Source organism: Marmota flaviventris, chromosome 17 (genome assembly GCF_047511675.1).
Source record: "Marmota flaviventris isolate mMarFla1 chromosome 17, mMarFla1.hap1, whole genome shotgun sequence".
Lineage (NCBI taxonomy): Eukaryota > Metazoa > Chordata > Mammalia > Rodentia > Sciuridae > Marmota > Marmota flaviventris.
The window spans coordinates 25,222,971-25,242,706 of record NC_092514.1 but is presented as its reverse complement, the minus strand read 5'-3'; the positions used below and the strand labels follow the sequence as shown (position 1 = coordinate 25,242,706).

Here is a 19,736-nt window from a genome sequence, read left to right as displayed (position 1 = left end):
CCGTCTTCCACAGTGATGAGGCCCCAGAAATGGGGGTACAGGATGGGAGGAGGGATAGCAGGGGAGCCCCCTGAAATGTCAAATCTGGGTGGGTCAAGGAGCACCCCCACCAACAGGCGGAGAATGGGGGTGTTCAGAGGTTGGGGCATTAGAGGATAAAGGCACATCCAGTCTGATGAGGAAGGGGAGGCTCCCCTCACCCTGGGGGTAGGGTGGACAAGAGGGAGGGGGTATGACCCTGTTACACACCCCTCCACTAGCTCCTGGAGGTTGGGGGGGACCCAAGCTGCTGTGCCACCCCCCTCCCCCCTAGATAAGAGCAGCTCCAGCGCAGGTCAGTTGGGCCAGTGAGGGCCATGGTGGTGGGCAGCAAGCGAGATGGAGAAGGGAGGGATGCAGGCTGGAGGTTTTATGAAACCCCATTCACCAAACTACCCAACTCCAGGGGGGCAGAGAGCTCCCCATTCTCTGAGGGGCCCTTAGGAAGCTTGCTGACAGAGTCACCCTGAGGGGGAAGTAGGGAAGAAAATGAACAGAAAGGAAAGCAGATGGTTAGTAGAAGTCCAGGTATAGGCATCCCCTCCCACTAAGCCCTCCACACACCAGGGGCTGGTTCCCCATCTTCACTCTTTTCACTCATCGCAAGCCATACTTTTCTCTCTGTTCTGTTCCAACTCTGCACTATTCTCAATGCAGCCTAAACTCCATCAGACACAGACACCTCAGAAATTCATTAAGAGATTTTTTGGGGGGGAAATTTTGTGTGTCCCCCGCTCTAGAATAAAAAAGAGTGGGGGTAAGCTGCATCTGGCTTGCCTACCTTCTGTCCTGAAAGAGAATCCTCTGAGGGTTTAGCGCGTTCCAATGGTGGCCGCTGGCGGCTCTGGGATTCTGCTCGTGAGATATAGTCAGCCACAGTCACTGGGAAAGGCAGAAGATCAAGTTTCAGAAGGAACTTGGGTATTCAACCCCAGGATTCCCACTAAACCCAACCCTAATCTTCACACAGGGCAGGATGTGCCCATTCTAGGCTCTAGAAGGGCTACTGGCCTGCAGTGCCTGCTGACCTGGCTGGCGGTCTCCACTAATAGACCCATCAGTCCGGTTACCACGGTTGCGGCGGCGACGGCTGCGATTACGACGTTGGGGTCTTGATTCTTCTTCTGTGGGGTACAGGAGAACAAATCATACAACCATTCTCCCATCCCTCATTCCACCCCATCTCTGACTTCTCAGGCCCCTCACCCAGGCCATTCTCTGTCATGTTGGGCCCATCAGACTCCAAGCCTCCATCCATGACAGTCCTGTCTTCATCAGTGCGGCGGCGACGGGAGCGGCGACGCCTGGCACTTGCTGGGGGTGGTTCCCCAGGCTCTGAATCAACCGGGGGCTCTGGTTCTGATGTGTCCAGTAGGCTGTAAGGATTACTATCTGGATCTTTCAGCACTGGTCAGAGAAAGGAAAGGGATGAGGAGTCAGGTGAAATTTGTCTTTCCTTTTGGCCCACATTCATGACACCAACCCTGTGGTACCTGAGCTAATAGATGAAGAGTTGTATCTTGAGGTGGGCCGGGGAGCAGGTGGGGGTCCCCTACCCCGGCCCCCAATCGGCCGCCTCCGGCTTTCTTCCCCCCGGGTTGGGGGATCCCGGTCACCAGGCCCAGCTCGGCTGGGCTCCTCTCTTTTCTCTGATTCAGTTTCAGAAGCTGTGGAAGGATCTGAGCTGGCGCCTGAAGAACACAGTGACATCTATTCAGGGCCATTCATCCCACCCCAAGATCCATCACAGCCTGAAAATTGGAAGAGTTCTTCCTCTCCCTCACAAGCCCCCCAGCCAATCATCTCTTGACTTTGAGTCTCCAAGTTTCCACCCAGCCCACTGCCTCTCCCCACTGGATCCACATGTGCCTTACCATAGGCAGGACCCCCGGTCCTGCGGCCTCTGCCCCGGCCCCCATAGCTGCCACCATAGGTTCTTGTTGTATGCAGAGAGGAGGAGGAACTCTCGTCAGTGGTATAGCCAGCCTTATCACTGCTGCCACCCCGTCCACTCCCAGGAGGGCGAAAGCCCAACCCAATCTGGCGAAGCTGTTCATCAATTTGCAACCTCTCCAAGCGAAGCTGCTCCACCTCCTGATTGGAAAGAAGATGGAAGATGAAATGGAAGAAGGAAAAAGATCAGTGGACAATTCCCTTTTTTCATGCTTCTCCTACATAGCTAAGCTCTCAGGAATGCAAAGAGAAAGAAGATGCTGGCTGAATAAGAAAAATTTGGGAATCTAACCCCACAGTCAAAATTTCCACCAATGGTTCTTGTTCTACAAAGACAAACTGGGTCTTTGTAGACAGTGACACATGCAGGAGGATCACCAAGTTCAAGGCCAGCTGGGCAACCTAGTGAGACCCTGTCTCAGAATGAAAAATTTATAAAAGGCTGGTATGTATCTCAGTGGTAGAACAGTCCTAGGTTAAATCCCCAGTACTAAGAATGAAAAATGACAGATGGGGAACCCCAATTCTGAAGCTTATCCTTCAGAACTCCTTCCCTGCCCCTTGCTGTACGCAGTCTGCTCCTTTCCTGGGCTTTCAGCATGGCTACCTGCAGGTAGGAGAGGTGATACTCCAGCAGCGCCTGGGCATTGCTAATATTCTCTCGGGTGCCAACAAATATGAAGGGAACCATTCCCTGGAGAGCAGAGAGAAGGAAAGATGGATCAGAAAGGAGAGCAGACAATATTAACCCCACCTGGTCTCCCAGGGGAGCCCACCCAATGAGATCAAATTCTACTAGGGGTAAACAAAAATTTGTGTTCCACCCTCTGCAAATAACAAGCCCTCAGAAAATAATCCCTCCTACTTCTGGAAGCCAATCTCTAGGCCTAGTTGCACATACCTCCTCTCTGGGGTTCTTCTTGTCATTATCACCTTCCACACGAACCCTCACCACACCAGATTTATCCACAATCTCCTGGATCACTTTCCCATTCTTTCCAATCACTTTGCCTGAAAGGGTAAAGGAGGAATTAGGCCTTTTTCTGTTTTCTTTTTTCCTTTTAAAGGAAATAAACACTTATGAGAATCCCATATCTGGGCCCCTAATGCTTTTTTTTTCCCCCTTGAGACTGGGAATCACTCTATTAATAACCTGGCTGGTTTCAAACTTCTTGGCTCAAGTGATCATCCCACCTCATCTTCCCAAGTAGGTGTCACTGCACTCAACTTTCTCCCCACCACCACACTGTGATTGAACCCAGGGCCTCATACATGTTAGGCAAGTACTCTGCAACTCAGCAACACCCGCATAGAAAGCTGGTGGCTTTCTATTCTATTCTCTTCTACACATATACCCAAACTCACCAACCAGGTTCCTGGGCACTTGCACAGAGTCCTCAGAAAACTCCAGGTAGCTTCGGGCCTGTCGGCATGCCTCAGGAGTCTATGGAAGAAAAGTAGAGATATGTTACTAAAACCAAGGACCTGGATCTCCAACAATGATCTCCAATGATTCTGGGGAAACTGGCTACCACCAAAAGCAAGGAAAAAGTGCACCATAACTCAGGTTTGTTTGTTAGCCTCCCTTCCCTCTATAACCTAAGATCCTGAAGGTAGAGATCTTTTGCTAACCTCCCCATAGATGCGAAAAGTGCAAGTCTCTTCACCCAACTCAATGGCCGTCACCCCAGGTACTTTTCGGGCCTGCTGGATATTGGCACCATGAGTCCCAATTGCCAGACCCATCAGGTCCTCTCGCACGGTAAATTCCTCCTGGAACGCTGCTGCCAACTGCTTGCTTGTCTGAGAAGAAAAGACATTGTAAGAATCATGGTGGTGAGCCAGGTGCAGTGGTGCACGCCTATAATCCCAGCAGCTCAGGATGCTGAGATAGGATGATCTTGAGTTCAAAGCCAGCCTCAGCAACTTAGAAGCCCTAAACAACTTAGTAAGAACCAAATAAAAAAAATCATGGTGGTAGAATCTCAGAATACCTGTCTAATGTGCCTGCGTAACTTAAATAAGAAAGTCAGAACCACCCTGGAGTCTGCTCTCCACTAAGACCTTTGTACAAAATGCAGAAACTTTTAAATACCAATGGGGTAGGGAGGAGGAGGATGGTGTAATAAGGGCAGAGTATGGGCTGGAGTCATCAAAGTTCTGGATTTGGCTTTAACACTATCAATAGGGTTGTGTGATCCTGAACAAAACACACATTGTGCCTCTGTCACCTGCTAAGTGATTGCAACTGACCCTACTTCATTCTCAAGACTAACAAGAGCATCAGACAAGGTTGATGTGAAAGTTCTTTTCCCAAGGTACTGACAAGTGTAAGAAATTCTTACCTTAACCACCAAACAAATAACCATTCTTCCCAAAACTCAACAAGTTGAATAAAAAGGGGTTAAGAAAAGCAGAAAATGAGCCTATGGAATACCACAGTTCTACTTTATTTCTCAACTAGCCTTTAGAGGGATCCCTGGGTTCAGGGTCAAGAAGATAAGAAAGGTTCAAAAGTTTTCTGGAAAAGTTGAGTCAAGGTAGAATGCACCTAGTAGTGAAAACAACTGACCGGGCCACTGAAAGATCACAATACACCATTTCTTACTTCTAAGATGGACAGGGTGGAATTATTGCAAGGAGCACACTAGGCACAAGAGAGAACTGGGAAAAGACACTTAGTGGGGTGTTCAAAATTTTACTAAGTTTTGGAGGAAGAGGAGAAGATCCATGACTTATTAGTATCTTCTAGAGAAGATAGAGAAGGATTTTATTTCTTTTTTTTTTTTTTAAGAGAGAGTGTGAGAGAGGGAGATTTTTTTTTTTTTTTTTTTTTGAGAGAGAGAGAGAGAGAATTTTTTAATATTTATTTTTTAGTTCTCAGCGGACACAACATCTTTGTATGTGGTGCTGAGGATCGAACCCGGGACGCATGCATGCCAGGCGAGCACGCTACCGCTTGAGCCACATCCCCAGCCCCAGGATTTTATTTCTTTTTTTTTTTTTTTTTTTTTTTTTTAATTTTTTAATATTTATTTTTTAGTTTTCGGCGGACACAACATCTTTGTTTGTATGTGGTGCTGAGGATCGAACCCTGGCCGCACGCATGGCAGGCAAGCGCGCTACAGCTTGAGCCACATCCCCAGCCCCAGGATTTTATTTCTTAAACTGCGTTGGGGGTGTAGCTCAGTGGTAGCACATGATTAGCATGCTTGGGGTCCCAAGTTTGATCCCCAGCACCAAAAATAATCTGCTTTAAGGAAAAAAGGCATTTGTTGTATTAGTTCTTATATGTCATAGTTAATATCCGTGTATATATGTATTTTTTTTAAAAATAGTTTCTTGCTATGTCGACGAGGCTGGCCACCAACTCCTACACTCAAGCTAGCCTCCTGCCTCAGCCTCCTGAGTAGCTGGGTACAGTTAGAATTTTAAATAATTTTAAAATGAAATAACAACAAACAAAAGGCAAGATATCTTAAAAAGAAGGACATGTCCCTATTTTTCTTTTTCCTTTTTTTTAAAAAAATATTTGTTTTAGTTGTAGGTGTACACAATAATCTTTATTTTATTATGTGGTGCTGAGGATCGAACCCAGTGCCTCATGCATGCTAGGCAAGAGCTCTATTGCTGAGCCACAACCCCAGCCCCATGTCCCTATTTTTCACTGTGGACCTATGCCTAACTTAGCTTATTTAAGTTACTACACAGATCAATGTAGCCAAGTCCTGAAGAGCTGAACAGTCTACCTTTTCATGACCAGGAACCTGCACACTGGAAACCAGAGCAGAAAGTTTGTATCATCTGACAATAATGGTGAATTTTAAACTGGCAGTGCCCTCAGAAACATTCCTGGAAAGTGAAAGATTGTCATAATCCAAAATTTGCACAGGTTCACAGAAAAGCCCCCAAAGGATCAGTTCACTTGAAAAATGAAAACAGATGTACATGTACACGTGTACACACATACACACACACGCTCTACCATTTAGAATGGTATAATACCTAGGAAAAGGGAACCTGATGATTACAGGATTTCAGAACTTAAAAATCTATAGAGAGGCGGGGAGTGGTGGCGCACACATGTAATCCCAGTGGCTTAGGAGACTGAAACAGGAGGATCTCAAGTTCAAAGTCAGCCTCAGCAAAAGGGAGGGAGTAAGCAACTCAGTGAGACCCTGTCTCTAAATAAAATAAAATAGGGATCAGGATGTGGCTCAGTGGTCAAGTGTCCCTGAGTTCAATCCCTGGTACCAATAAATAAACAAACAAACAAACAGAATCTATAGAGGGCCTGGATATGTATCTCCAGAGCACTTGTGGATCCCAGTGCCACAAAACACCCCAACCAAATAAATTTGTATAAATATTCTTTTCTAACTATTTCACTGTCATAGATGAAAAAGAGAAAGCTTGTTGAAATCAAATGGTTTTCCAAAGAACGCTTTATTTGACAAAGCAAGACAGGATTCCAAGTCTAGCAGTGTTCCCAGTGTCCAAGTGGTTCTCACAGATATCCCACAAAGCAGTTTGGGTTAGAGGCAATCTGGGGGCACTGCTAGAGGTAAGAATCAGGATTTCTTCCTCCTTTCTTTTCTTTTTTTTTTTAATATTTATTTTTTTAGGTGTAGATGGACACAACACAATGCCTTTATTTTTATGTAGTGCTGAGGATCAAACCTGGGTCCCGCCCATGCTAGGCGAGCCACAATCCCAGCCCCTTCTTTCTCCTTTCTTTCTTTGATTCTTTTTTTTTTTTTTTTTTTTTTTGGTGGTACTAGGGATTCAACTCAGGGACACTTTAACACTTTACCACTGAGTTACATCTCCAGCCCTTTATGTATTTTATATTTTGAGACAGGGTCTCATTAAGTTGACCAGGATGGCCTTGTACTTGCAATCCTCCTACCTAAGCCTCTCAGATTGCTGGAATTATAGGCATGTGTCACTGAGCCCAGTACCCTCTTTGCACTTTTATTAGACAGTGTTTATCTGACTGTACTTCAAGTAAAATTTCACTTCATCATTGGACATCCTACCTTAAAAGAACATTTGAAAATAACTGTACCACAACATGATGGAGCTCCAACATCTGAAGGAGTATGAGATAAAATAGCTGATCCAGGTTTAACAGTCAGGAACAGTTTTAGCCTTTTTGTTCCATAAACACAAGAGCATGAGACAATAATGGGGCAGGAAAGGAAGGGGAAAAAACATTAGGGGATCAGAACTTTACCTCTAGGTGCTTGGTAGCTTCTTCATTTCGGGACATAAGTAGCAGTTTGGTGCGCAGGCTTCGGAAATGCATATCACCCAGCAGAGATGCCCGCTTCACAGGGGCTTCTGTGGTTGACTGGGAAGAAACCAATGTGAAGTCATTAAAGCTGTGCATATACACTGGGAAAATGCCAGTAGCTAGAAATCAGAATGCCTGAGTCCCTGGAAAAGGTCAGAAGAAATAAATGTAGGCAAGAGGAAAACTAACGTTAGTCTCACAAGAGCCAACTATCTGGGTACCTAAGGGGGTTAGTTGTAGACAAAAAGCATGGAGCAAGTATATAATAAAAGATATACAGTCTCTTTTTCTTTCTTTTTTTCTCTCTCTCTCTCTTTTTTTTCCTTTGGTACTGGGGAGTAAACCCAGGGGTGCTTTATCACTGAGCTATATCCCCAACCTTTTTATTTACTCTGAAACAGGGTTTCACTAAGTTGCCCAGGCTGCCCTCAAACTTGCAATCCTGCTATCTCAGCCTTCCAAGCTGCTGGAATTACAGATATGTGCCACCATACCTGACTACACAGTCTTATTTTTGAAAATCCAAATATCCAAGAAAGAGTCCCCAGCTCTAGTTCTAGCTCAATGGTAGAGTTTTTGCCCAATATATAGAAGGCCCTGGGTTGGATCCCCAGCACACAAGGGGTGGGAGGCAGGGGGAAGTAGGGTTATACACAAGGAAAACTAAGGCTATTGGTGCCTTGGTGCCTGTAGGGTTAGGAGCAATAAATTTTTCTAACAAATAAATATAAGCACAATTTGGCTTCTCCCTTTCTCCAAAGAGGCTAAAAAGGAAAAAGAGAAAATTGTTAAAAGGGTTTACATGAAATTCATGCAGAATAAACTCACCAGAATAAAGAGTTCACTATTTGTGATGTTGAGAAAGATGCAATTAGCTCCCAGTGCTTTCTTGAATTCTTTATGGACATTTTCATTGGAGCAGCTGCAAGAAAGAGTAAAGTATTCAGAATAGAGTACAATAAAAGGTTCAGGGGACAAAAAGCAGAGAGAGAAGAGACCACAGTTAAAAAACAGGGATGGGAAATGAAAGGGACATGAACTATACAGGGCCAAGGAAATAACATGAACCAAATGAACTATAGAGGGCCAGGGAAACAATAGATAAGACTGAATAATGGGAATGGGCCTGGGAGAAATAAGGACAGACATTAGGGCTGCAAAGAAGGTCTTCCATTCCTGACCTCCCTGATACTCACGCCTCTCTCAGATCTTCAGGCACAGCCATGGTAACCTTGAAGAAGCTGCCTTTGGTTGCAAGGGGATTGGGATTAACTGGCCGAAGTCGCTCCAGGGTGACAATCTCATTGTAGGTGGCATCACAGGCAGCATATTCAATGACATAAAACTGGTAAGATGGAAAGAAAGAAGTTGCAGATGGCCTGAACATCTATCTGCTACCTATCCATGAATGAATAAAACATTCGTTCAAAAAGTTCTCCAAACTTTACAACCACTCACATCTCCCTTCATCATCCGCACACGGGCCAGCCACCAGCCACAAGGTTCCTGTTCATTGGCTCGAGAATAAACCTGAAGGAGTTGGAAACCAAAGAGACATTGAAGATCATCCCAAACATCTAGAATGGAATAAGCATTAATATACTTGGGATGCATCCTAAACCAAGGATAAAGTAAATCAGAGGAAGAGATTACTAACTAAAAATCAGAGAGCACTAGACTTTTTATTTATTATTATTACTAATAATTTTTAGAGATGGGGTCTTGATTATGCTGCCAATTCTGGCCCTGAACTCCTAGACTAAGCAATCCTCAAGCAATACTCTTCCATCAGTTTCCCAAGTTGCTAGGACTACAGGCTACACTACCACACCTAACAGCATACTACCACATACTACCACATCTAACAGCAGCGGATTTTAGATGCTATTATCACAAATGGAAGAAAAGTTAATCCCCTGAACCTGGGGAGCTCCCTGATTTTGTCTGATCACTTCCCCAAAGGCTATATGGCTGGATGTGGTAGCTGAGCTGGAGAAAAGAGCACCAAATAACCAGAGAAGAGCCTAGGATCGTGAGAATAAAAGTGATGTTCTTCTTTTCTTCCCTGCCCTTACCTCCACTTCATCCCCTTCTGTGATCTCCTTATTATAGTCAGCCGGAGGTGGTAGCCGAACATCCCCAAAAGGAATCTGTCTTTCACTCTGCCAACTGTAAGAGAAATAGTGTTATGAAAGCTATTCAGACTGATGTGGTCACCCATTTCTTTAGGAAGGGGTTACTGCCTCAGCTGGGTGACTTCCACCTTCCCTAGTTAATTGAAGCTAAACTCCAGGCCTTGCTTCGTAGTGATGCCATCTTCCACTTCTTGCTAATATCTAGCAAATGTCCCCAGTGTCACCAAATATTCAGCCCTTTCCTCTCCTGGGATCCATATGTTACCCACAAAAATCTTTGGCTCTTCCCTACCTATTATATGCCTCATAAGACTCAGCCGCCCCCTCTTCTCCACTCTTCTTCTAGGACCTAGTATGCTGGGTTCTCTATTCCCAAGGTCTTACTTGTTTTCAAAGAAGATGGTGACGGAGTCTTCATGGACATCCTTCACAAAGCCCTGGAAAGAATTTTTTTTTTTTTTAATGTACAAAACATAAAATGACATTTCACCACCACTTTAGCCATCAGGGGAACAGGGACACTCGAAACCCTTAAACTAAAGTTTTAGGCGGGGCCACAAGCAGTCTAAAGACAGGGTCAGAAAGGCTGTACTAGAAAGAGAATGGTAAGTTAGAGAAAAAAATGATATTGGCATGGAAAGAGATATATGTGGCAAAATACAGATATAAAACAGGATGCAAACTAAGTAGAAGAGGAAGTACCACCTGCAACAGAACAGTCTGCAAACTGGTGGTCTACTCTGGCTCTGACAGGGGCCTCCCTATCTGTGTCTTCCTCCTGTTGTGCTGAACAGCCTGCCAGAGTTCAATTAAAATACCAACAACAGCAAGGCTAAGAATATCCCATGAGACAGTATAAGGCTATCCTGGAACACCTAGAGGACATCAGGATCTGCTGAGAGAAGGGTCCAGCTCTCCCTACAGCAAGAGACCTCAGCACACTTGGTGTTCTTGATGCCCAGGGTACTTGGAGTATAAAAAGAACACTGGAGTAGTTCAAAGTAAGGAATATAATTTTACAGAAGAAAAAATTAGGATTTAAAAGACATGACTTTTTAATGACAGAATGATCGCTGAATTTGAAAATAAAATCTATAGAAGACCCCATTTTTTTTTTAATAGTTTTTTTTTTTTTTTTAAGAGAGAGTGAGAGAGAGGGAGAGAGAGAATTTTAATATTTATTTTTTAGTTTTCGGCGGACACAACATCTTTTTTTGTATGTGGTGCTGAGGATCGAACCCGGGCCGCACGCATGCCAGGCGAGCGCGCTACCGCTTGAGCCACATCCCCAGCACTAGAAGACCCCATCTTGAGGTCAATAATAAAAGAAAAAGGGATTGGGGCTGGGGTTGTGGCTCAGAGGTAGAGCGCTTGCCTCACAGTTACGAGGCACTGGGTTCAATCCTCAGTACCACATAAAAATAAATAAAGGTATTGTGCTCATCTAAAACAAAAATATATTTAAAGTTAAAAAAAAAAAAAGAAAAAGAAAAACGGATTATCAGATAGTTGGTCCATCTCTTTCGGTCCTCACTGAAGAGGATATGTTCAACCTCCTAAATCCTAAACTACCTGTTTAACCCCAAACCTAATTTTTCTGCCTTCCCTATTTTTTCACACATTCAAAATTAGGGATTTCTAATTTTGACAAAATTCAATTTGAGTTTATTCTTTTATTGACTATACTTTTGGTTTCATTCTAGAAATCTGCTTAATCCAAGACCACACAGGTTTTCTATGTCTTCTCTGGAATCTGTATAGTTTTTTGTTTTATATTTAGAACTATAATCTGTTTTGAGCTAAATTTTGTACTGAAATGAGAATTGATCAAACTTTAGTTTTTACCTATAGGTATCCAGTTGTTCCAGAACCATTTGTTGAAAAGACTACCTTCCCTATAAACTGTCTTTTTCATTTTTGTCAAAAAAAGTAATATAGAATGGTATGAAACCACTCAGTTGGTGAATTTTTTGTTGGGAGGTACTGGGGGATTGAACCCATGGCCTCACACACGCTAGGTAAGCACACTACCACAGTCACATTCCCAACCCTTTATTTATAGCAGTACTGAAGGTTAAACCCAGTGTGCTCTATTATTGAGGTACATCCCCAGCCCTTTTTTGCAATAGGACCTTGCTAAATTGTGGAGGCTACCCTCAAACTTGCAATCCTCCTGCCTCAGCCTCCCAAATTGCCGAAACTACAGGAGTAGCACTACCATACTCAGCTTAAATTTCATTCTTGATACAAGCCACCTTTCTTTTTTTTAGGGACAGGAACTTATTATGGAGCCCAGTTCTTTCTTAAAGCCTTACTACTATGCAAGGCATGTAGTTATTACTACTTCTGGGTCTCTTTCTAAACCAAATTTTTATCTTTCTCTGATGATCTCTTCTCAAGAAATGCTTATAAATCCTCTTCATTCAGAAACAATATTCACTCCTACCACTATATATATATATTTTTTTGTACTGGGATTGATCTCAAGGGCACTTGACCACTGAGCCACATCCCCAGCCTATTTTGTATTTCATTTAGAAACAGGATTTCACTTGAGTTGATTAGCACCTTGCTGTTGCTGAAGCTGGCTCTTAACTGGAGATCCTCCTGTCTCAGCCTCCCAAGCTGCTGGGTCACTCCTACCACTCTCTACCCAAGTCTTCTGAGGGACTCTAACTCCTTACTATCTTCCTGGGTTATTTTTCCCTTCTGAATACTTTCCTTAGTTACTTCCTAAGTGCCTTCTTCCCACAACCACTAATATCTTATTCCTACCCCTTTTCATTTTGTCTTTGTGGTGCTGAGAATTGAACCCAGGGCATTGCACATGTTAAGCATGTGCTTTACCTCTGAGATAATTCTTCCCACACCCCCACCCCCTTTATTTTTATACTGGGAATTAAACCCAGAGGCCCTTCACCACTGAGCTACATCTCCAGTCATTTTTTTTGGTACTAGGGATTAACCCAGGGGCTCTTTACCTGAGTTACATCCTGAGTCACTGGGATTACAGGTGTATGCCACTGCACCCAGCTCTCTTATCCTCTTTATTAGGGTTTGTCTAAATTTCTAGAAATATGTCAACCTGACTCTTGTCAGATTCTTTACTCAAGATGCCTACCTCCAAGTCTTCATAATAGGTTATCAAGATAAAAGTAACCTATTCCAAAACATTTTAGGGATGAGACAGAAGGAAATGGAAAGGAGACACAGGAGAATCACCTGCCTGCATCTTTTATGAAGAGATTTGCACTATGCCATTAGCTTTAATCCAATTCTCCTCTACCATGTTGGGGTTGGCTCACAGGGTTAACAGTATTATATATATTTTTTTCACCACAATTTCCAAGGCAAAATGCTAAAACTCAGAATGGGGTCAGCCCTCACATCATTGAGCAGTTCAAAATAAATGTCACTCACCCTTATACTTTCAAGGTCTTTTTTCCTTCAAATATCCTCCAAAAGTAGGTCTTTTCCCAATTACACATTCCAATCCTATCTCTGCTCTTTAATTCTACCCATTAGCCTTGATAATGGTTTTTGTTTTTGTTTTCCTTTGAGGATACCAGTGGGAGAAAATGAGCTCCAAGTCCTGCTCACTCTATGCTCACTGGGAAAATAAGCAAATAAGGGCAAGAGCAAAATCTGTTAGAAAACCATCCAGATCCAGAGGATGACTTGATTCAGTGGCCGTACTATACACTGGTTTTTATCTTCTGGGGTCTAGCACCAGGTAGGCAGAGAAAAAATGTTCTAGGTTTCTAGGTATTTGTTTCTCAAATCAAAAGATACGAAATCAGTCCCTACCTTCACCCTATATTCTAGTCCTGACCTATCAAAAAAAAGGACTTCTAGGAGAAAAGCAAGAGGAGTTCGAATTTGATGATGCCCCATTCATTAAGAAAGGAATGAGGGCTGGGTACACTGGCAAATACCTATAATCCCAGCAACTTGAGAGGCTGAGGCAGGAGGATCGCCAAGTTCAAAGCCAGCCTAAGCAACTTCACATGGCCCTAAGCAACTTAGTGAGACTGTCTCAAAAAAATAAAAAGAGCTGGAAATGTAGCTCAGTGAAAAAGCACACCTGGGTTCAATTCCTAGTGCCAATTAAAAAAAAAAAAAAAGAGGAAATGAGGGCTGCGAGTATACTTCAGTGGTAGCATGCTTGTCTAGCATGGATGAGTTACGGGTTCAATCCCAAGCACTGCCAAGGAGAAAAAGAAAAAAAAAAGAATGAATAGAATTAGAATATCTAGGCAAGGTCTAGAAAGTAGGATAACTGTGTCCTAGGAGGTGAATAGAGAGTTCATTTTGAAGTGTACACTTAAAAGAAAAAAAAAAATTACATTCTGACAGAAAAGGAAGGATTGGTGGGATAGTTACAAAATAGCTTAGATCTCAGATCTGCCATCTCTCCTGGAAGAAAATTAAAATAGGACTCAATTCTCAAAGAGGAAAAAGGACCTCCACAAAATTTATAGTTCTAGAAGCAATGTAAACACTGCTTGACCACACCAAGGTTTGCTGAGTCATGAATATTAAATCAGTAGCAAGGTCAGAATGGATAAGTATCTATATGGCACTGAGAGTTGAAAAAGGATTAGTCTGAATTTAGAGATTTGTTTTTAACTCAATCATGGAGCAGAAAATGCTAAGGTAGTCAGAACACAAAACCTACATTATCTAGCTTTAGGCTCAACTCCAACTAAACCCTATTCTGTCCCTTCTTCACTCAAGTCTATCATTCCCATAGTCCACAGGAGAAAAAGGAAAGATTCAGAGATACTTTCTGTAGGATACTCCTATATGGAACAGGAAATGTGTCCCTTGCCAGCCTGAACTAGATACCAATCTTGCCTAGCTGGGCAAGGTTCCTATGCCTCTAGAACAAAAAAAAAAATAAAAATAAAAAAAAAAATCACATCTTCATCTTAGACTCAATTTGAGAACTGCTCTTCTTGAAAGCGAGAATTTGAGGGTGAGAAGGATCCAAATGAAGGACAAGACACTATGGGAAAAAGGGCTAATATTTTATGAGGAAGGTTATTTCAACAAAGGTAAACAAGTTGGGGGGACAGAATATGAGATAAATGTGTTCTATTAGAACCAGAAGGAATTAAGAGACTTTGGAAAACAGAAATATTATGGAGGTAGGCAGAATAGAAGAAAAAGTCCCAAGAGTTAGGAAAGTATGCAGAAAATGAGAAAAGAGATCAGCTGAGAGTGTCCTTCAGCTAGAAACAAAATAAGGGTGATTCCTGGGGATTACACAGGAATAGAGAATTTTAGGATAAAAAGGCAAAGACTTGCATATAAAGAAATCTGGGGGCTAGGGATATAGCTCAGTCAGTAGAGTGCTTGCCTTCCATACACAAGGCCCTGGGTTCAATCCCCAGCACAAAAAAAAGAAAAAAAGAAATCTGGCAAGGAAAGATAAAAATGGTAGGAATTTAAAGTGAGCTTTAAAAAAAAAAAAAAAAGACAAAAATGAACTTGTCAACTGCAGTGAGGGGCACATACAAACCCTTTCAGCTAAGCCTTCCATGATTTCACAGAGTCAGAGAAATTCTTCCAAGGGCATGAGAAGGTAGAAAGATCTATTGAGAGAAAATGACCTGAGGGAACTGAAGGAAAGGGGGCCCTCCTCCTCATACCTGACATTATGAGCAGTATCTTTTCTCTGGCCTCCCAGAGTGAAATGAAAAAAAATGAAACAGGAATCAGAAAGTCTGGGACAATTCTAGGCATAAAATCCAAAAAAAAAAAAAAAAAAAAAAAAAAAGTTCAGAATTCCATCAGTCACACAAAGAAAAAATTCCTGAGAGGCAAGAAGTTTTCTCTCTGCCAGGAGTGGTGGCACACACCTATAATCCCAGCTACTGGAGAGGCTGATGCAGGAGAATCTCAAGTTCACAGTCAGCCTGAACAACTTGGAGAGAAGCTGTCTCAAAAATTAAAGGGTTGGGATGTAGCTCCATGGTAAAGTGCTTGACTAGCATGCACAAGGCCCTAGGTCCCACTCCCAGACAGAGAGGAAAAAGAAAAGGTCAGGGTCTTTCTCTGACTTAAATCTAAATGGGTGTGTGTTTGGGGGGGGGGGGGCAAGTGACCTAGAAAATGATGGTAGTAAAAGGATTTAAAAAAACAAAAAATCCTGGGCAAGAGAAAAACTGAAATAACCAAGGTTCTTTTGAAAAAGATAGTCCCTGTCTCCTTCCAGAAAATATTGACAGATCAAAAACTGGGAGAATTGACCAAAGGACTTCCAGAAGTGGGAATCCTTGAGATAAACCTAAGGAATCCTGGTGAGAGTCCTTTTAAGAGATCATGAATAAGAAGCTTATTATGCTCTCAAGATGAAAAACTATATGAATGATCCAAATGTAACTGAGGTCAAAGTGAAATACCAAATACAATCCATCCCTGAGTAGAATGGCAGATCAGCTGGGCTTGGAATAAAGGTGTGATGGATGACAGACTTGTAAAAAGAATCCACTTTATGGTTGGCTGGGAGGCAACTCGACTGATATAACCTGGGACCAAAGATGCCAAATGTCATAAATGGATTTTGACCGTTTCTCCTTCGGCTGGGAACGGGGATATAAGATGAAAGTGGGGTGAATGTTCCACAGCCAGTAGACAGAAGACTCCCCGAGGAAGATTAAAGGATCCAATATGGGACAGTGGACCTTCCCAAGGGGTTCATGTGGGAGAAGAAAGAAAATTCTCCATGTGCTTAGACTGAAGGGAAGATGTGATTAAGGGCTAAGGTATGTCTTTCACTAGGAAGCAAGAAAGTCAACTAGAAGCTGGGTAAAGAGGTTTATCATGGGGGGCAAGGAGCGCCGATCCAAGCACAATAATGACCTGATGTCCATTTTCTCGGAACTGGAGGTAAAAACAGGTGTAATAGAGGGGTCAAAAATAAGAGGAAGAGGGCTAACTCACAGCGGTCTGCCCAGGAGGGCTGCGGGTGGGAGCGTGGGTCGAAGGTTCTAAGGGTCAGCTACAGGAGCTTGATCCCGCCCCACTCTTCCCAGTTCCGGCTGCGGGGAGGGGGCCAAAGAGGGTGTCCAGGGTCGGCGCGCTGCCTCACCTTGTAGAAGGCCCCGTTGGAGCCGCGCACCTCGACCGGCAGTCCCGGCTCCACATCCCCCCCAGAGGACAGGCCGCCCATGGCGCCGCCACCGCCTCCGACTCCGGCGGCGGCAGCAGAAGCAGCGCTCTGAGTGCGGGTCGGGCCGGGCCCCCGGCGTCTCCCCGGAGGAGGAGCCGGAGGGGGAGCCGCGGGGGGCGGGAGCCGGGCCGGCCCCACGGCGGCCCTGCCACAGCCAACGAGCAGGGGGCCGGGGCCGGGCCGCTCCCCGTCCGCCGCCGCCGCCTTGGTCTCCGCCACCGTGAGGGGAACGGCCGCCGCCGCCGCTGCCTTCGTCACCTCAGCTTCCGCCCGCCGCCGGCCCCGCTGCTGCCTCAGTCCCGGGACCCGCCGCTGCCGCTCCACGGCCTCCACCTCCCCCTGCCTCCGCCGCTGCCGCCTACTGCGCAGGCGCACCCGGCACCCGCCCGCCGCGCGCGGGGCTAGAGGACCACAGCGCAGGCGTCAAAGCTGGCGACCCCACTCGCGCTCGCCAGCGCATCAGGGCTTCCACATTCTCCTCCACTCTCTCACGCCCCCTCCTGGTCGCTTCCTTGCGCTTGCGCAGAACAAGATGCACTGTCTTTATTCGCCTCCCCATCACTCCACCGCCCGCCTCTCTTCCTTTCCCCGCCCCACAACACTAAGTGCAAACCAATCATGGGGAGGGAGGAACCAAGTTCACTCCTTCGGATTGGAGTTCCGCCGCCCGGCTGGCCACACCCACTTCACCATAGTGAGCCCCAGGGGCTCGGGCAAGTTTGGGATGGGCATGCGCTTGAATGACTGCTTGGTCACTTTCTCCACCTTTGTCTTTCTTTGTGCGCACGCTCCAAAGAAAAAAAAGGAGGAGCCGAAAGGCCGAGAGCCCGGTGCGCACGCGCTAGGCTTTGCCTGATGCGCGCTGTGTTGACTGTCTTAAGTATCTATAACTGTCTGCAAGAGTCAGGATTCTTAACCTGGGGATGTATCTCAGTGCTAGAGTGCTTGTTCAGCATGCTCAAGGTCTAGGGTTCACTCCCCAGCACCACAGGGGGAAGAAAGAGCCATTGCTCTTGGCTTGAGAAGATTTTAATATAATGAAGAGTTAAAGAATAATTTCATAAGCCATACCGAAAAGCAAATGCAGCTGAGCGGGGCGCCGCTGGTAATACCAACTCCTCCGGAGGCTGAGGCAGGAGGATCGCAAGTTCAAAGCCAGGCTCAGCAATTTAGTGAGATCTTCTTGAAAAACAACAACAACAAAGGGCTGGGGATGTGGCTCAGTGGTTAAGCACTCCTGGGTTCAATCCCCTGTACCAAAATGTAATAAATAAATAAATAGGGCAGGGATGTAGCTGAGTAGTAAAGCTCCCCTGGGTTTAATTCCCGCGGAATGGGGTGGGGGAGTAATCCTTGCCAGACTGAGATAAACCAAGGGCATAAAATTGAATTTTTCTGTCTCCCGCTAACAAATGGCTTTACCAGCTTCACTATCTCTTAGTCAAGATCATCCACCTGCAGGAAACTGGTATCTAGGGCCAGTTGTAAAATATTTATTTGGTCTATGTCTCTGTTTCCTGACATTCAACTCCTTAAATCCCTCTAATCTCCAATTGATGCCTTTATACAAATGAGTCAAAAAATGACTGGCAGCTCTCAAGGCAGCTTCAGGTAGGGGGGATGGTCACCAGAAAGACCAAGATCAGACTAGAAGATTGGGTCTTTAAGCCCCATCCCTCAACTTCTGGTGTGTGGGGGGTGCTGAAGGTTAAGTTGATCTCCAGTGTGGTCAATGGTTTATTCAGTCATGCAGGAAAAACTCCACAGGACAGGCTTGAGAGCTTCCGGATAGCTTAACACCTGGTGGTTCTTGGGGGGTGGCCCACTTGCACAAGGCAGGGAAGCTCTGAGCCTGCTCCTAAACCTCACCTCATGCATGTCCCCATCTGTATCCTTTGTGGTAATTTCCTTAATAATAAACTGGTGAATGTTTTCCTGAGTTCTGTGAGCCCTCTAGCAAGTAGATAGAACCTGAGGAGAGATTTGTAGGAATCTGATTGATAGCCAATGGATCAGAAGCACTGGTAAAACAACTTGGGGCTTGACACTGGCACCTGAAGTGAGGGAGGAGCACTCTTGGGGACTGAGCCCTCAATCTGTGGCGTCTGACACTCATGGCAGACAGTGGCAAAACAATTAAATCAGCAGGGCGATGTGGTACAGGCCTATAATTCCAGCAATTTGGGAGGTTGAAAAAGGAGGATCCCAAGTTCCAGGCCAGTCTCAGGAATTTAGGGATGCAGCTCAATAGCTCAATGCTGAAGTGCCCCTGGGTTCAATCCCCAGTACCAAAATAAATAAATTGAATTAGAAGACATCCGTCTTCTGCAGAGTTGCTTTCTTGCCCATTCATGAGGAAACATCTGTATACCTTTTGAAGTCACAGAAGCCTAATGTTGATTGTTGAATCAAAGTATGCGAGAAACTTGAGTTAGGTTTGTTTATTTCCTTTATAGTATCAGAGCCAGAAACAAGTGTTCCATTTGGCTGAACTATGTATTTTCAATAATTTGATTTTCTTTTTTCTTCTTCTTCTTCTTCTTTTTTTTTTTTTTTTTTTTTTTGGTGTAGAGTATTGAATCCGGGGCATTGCACATACTAAGCATGCACTCTCCCACTGAGCTACACCCTGACCCTATAATTTGAATTTTTAGATGGGTTTTCAATTCTCTAAACTCCCATAGATACTGATTCCTACAACCTACACGTTTATGTTACCTGCCTCAGTGTCTGAATTTTCTTCCCACTGATATGACAATTTAACCAATGGCTCATGCACAAAAGGAACAATATACCACCATCAAAAGTGATGATAGATATACACTATACAGCCTGGAAACATGTTTCTGACATATAGTTAAATTAAAAAACAGGCTACAAAAGTATGATCCCAGTTCGTCTCAGTGGTACACACCTGTAATCCCATTGACTCAGGAGGCTGAGGCAGGAGGATTGCAAGTTCAAAGCCAGCCTCAGCAACAGCAAGGCGCTAAGCAACTCAGTGAGACCCTGTCTCTAAATAAAAACATGAAAGGGGCTGGGGATGTGGCTCAAGTGGTAGCGCGCTCGCCTAGCATGCGTGCGGCCCAGGTTCGATCCTCAGCACCACATACAAAAAAAGATGTTGTGTCCACTA

At 44.6% G+C, this 19,736-nt stretch overlaps 1 protein-coding gene across 1 annotated transcript; it reads right to left on the bottom strand.

Moving 5' to 3' along the window:
* Window positions 1-176: 176 nt before the first annotated feature.
* Window positions 177-16,969, bottom strand: Fxr2 (FMR1 autosomal homolog 2). The gene is made up of 17 exons (XM_027946843.2): window positions 16,520-16,969; window positions 9,808-9,860; window positions 9,364-9,457; window positions 8,747-8,818; window positions 8,485-8,633; window positions 8,117-8,210; window positions 7,229-7,345; window positions 3,625-3,795; window positions 3,358-3,436; window positions 2,894-3,003; window positions 2,600-2,686; window positions 1,914-2,133; window positions 1,533-1,730; window positions 1,246-1,446; window positions 1,068-1,163; window positions 821-921; window positions 177-505 (listed from the first exon to the last, which is right to left on the bottom strand). The coding sequence occupies exons 1-17, from the start codon at window positions 16,598-16,600 to the stop codon at window positions 410-412; spliced, it is 2,019 nt and encodes a 672-aa protein (XP_027802644.1). The 5' UTR covers window positions 16,601-16,969; the 3' UTR covers window positions 177-409.
* Window positions 16,970-19,736: the final 2,767 nt, after the last annotated feature.

What these genes read in the sequence shown, in the direction of transcription:
- Fxr2 (XM_027946843.2), bottom strand. Translation starts at nt 16,600, where the DNA reads ATGGGCGGCCTGTCCTCTGGGGGGGATGTGGAGCCGGGACTGCCGGTC. An exon ending in CAGAAGGGGATGAAGTGGAG is followed by an intron (nt 8,819 to 9,363) that starts GTAAGGGCAGGG and finishes CAACTCCTTCAG; the next exon opens with GTTTATTCTCGAGCCAATGA. An exon ending in ATCACCTCTCCTACCTGCAG is followed by an intron (nt 2,134 to 2,599) that starts GTAGCCATGCTG and finishes CTTTCCAATCAG; the next exon opens with GAGGTGGAGCAGCTTCGCTT.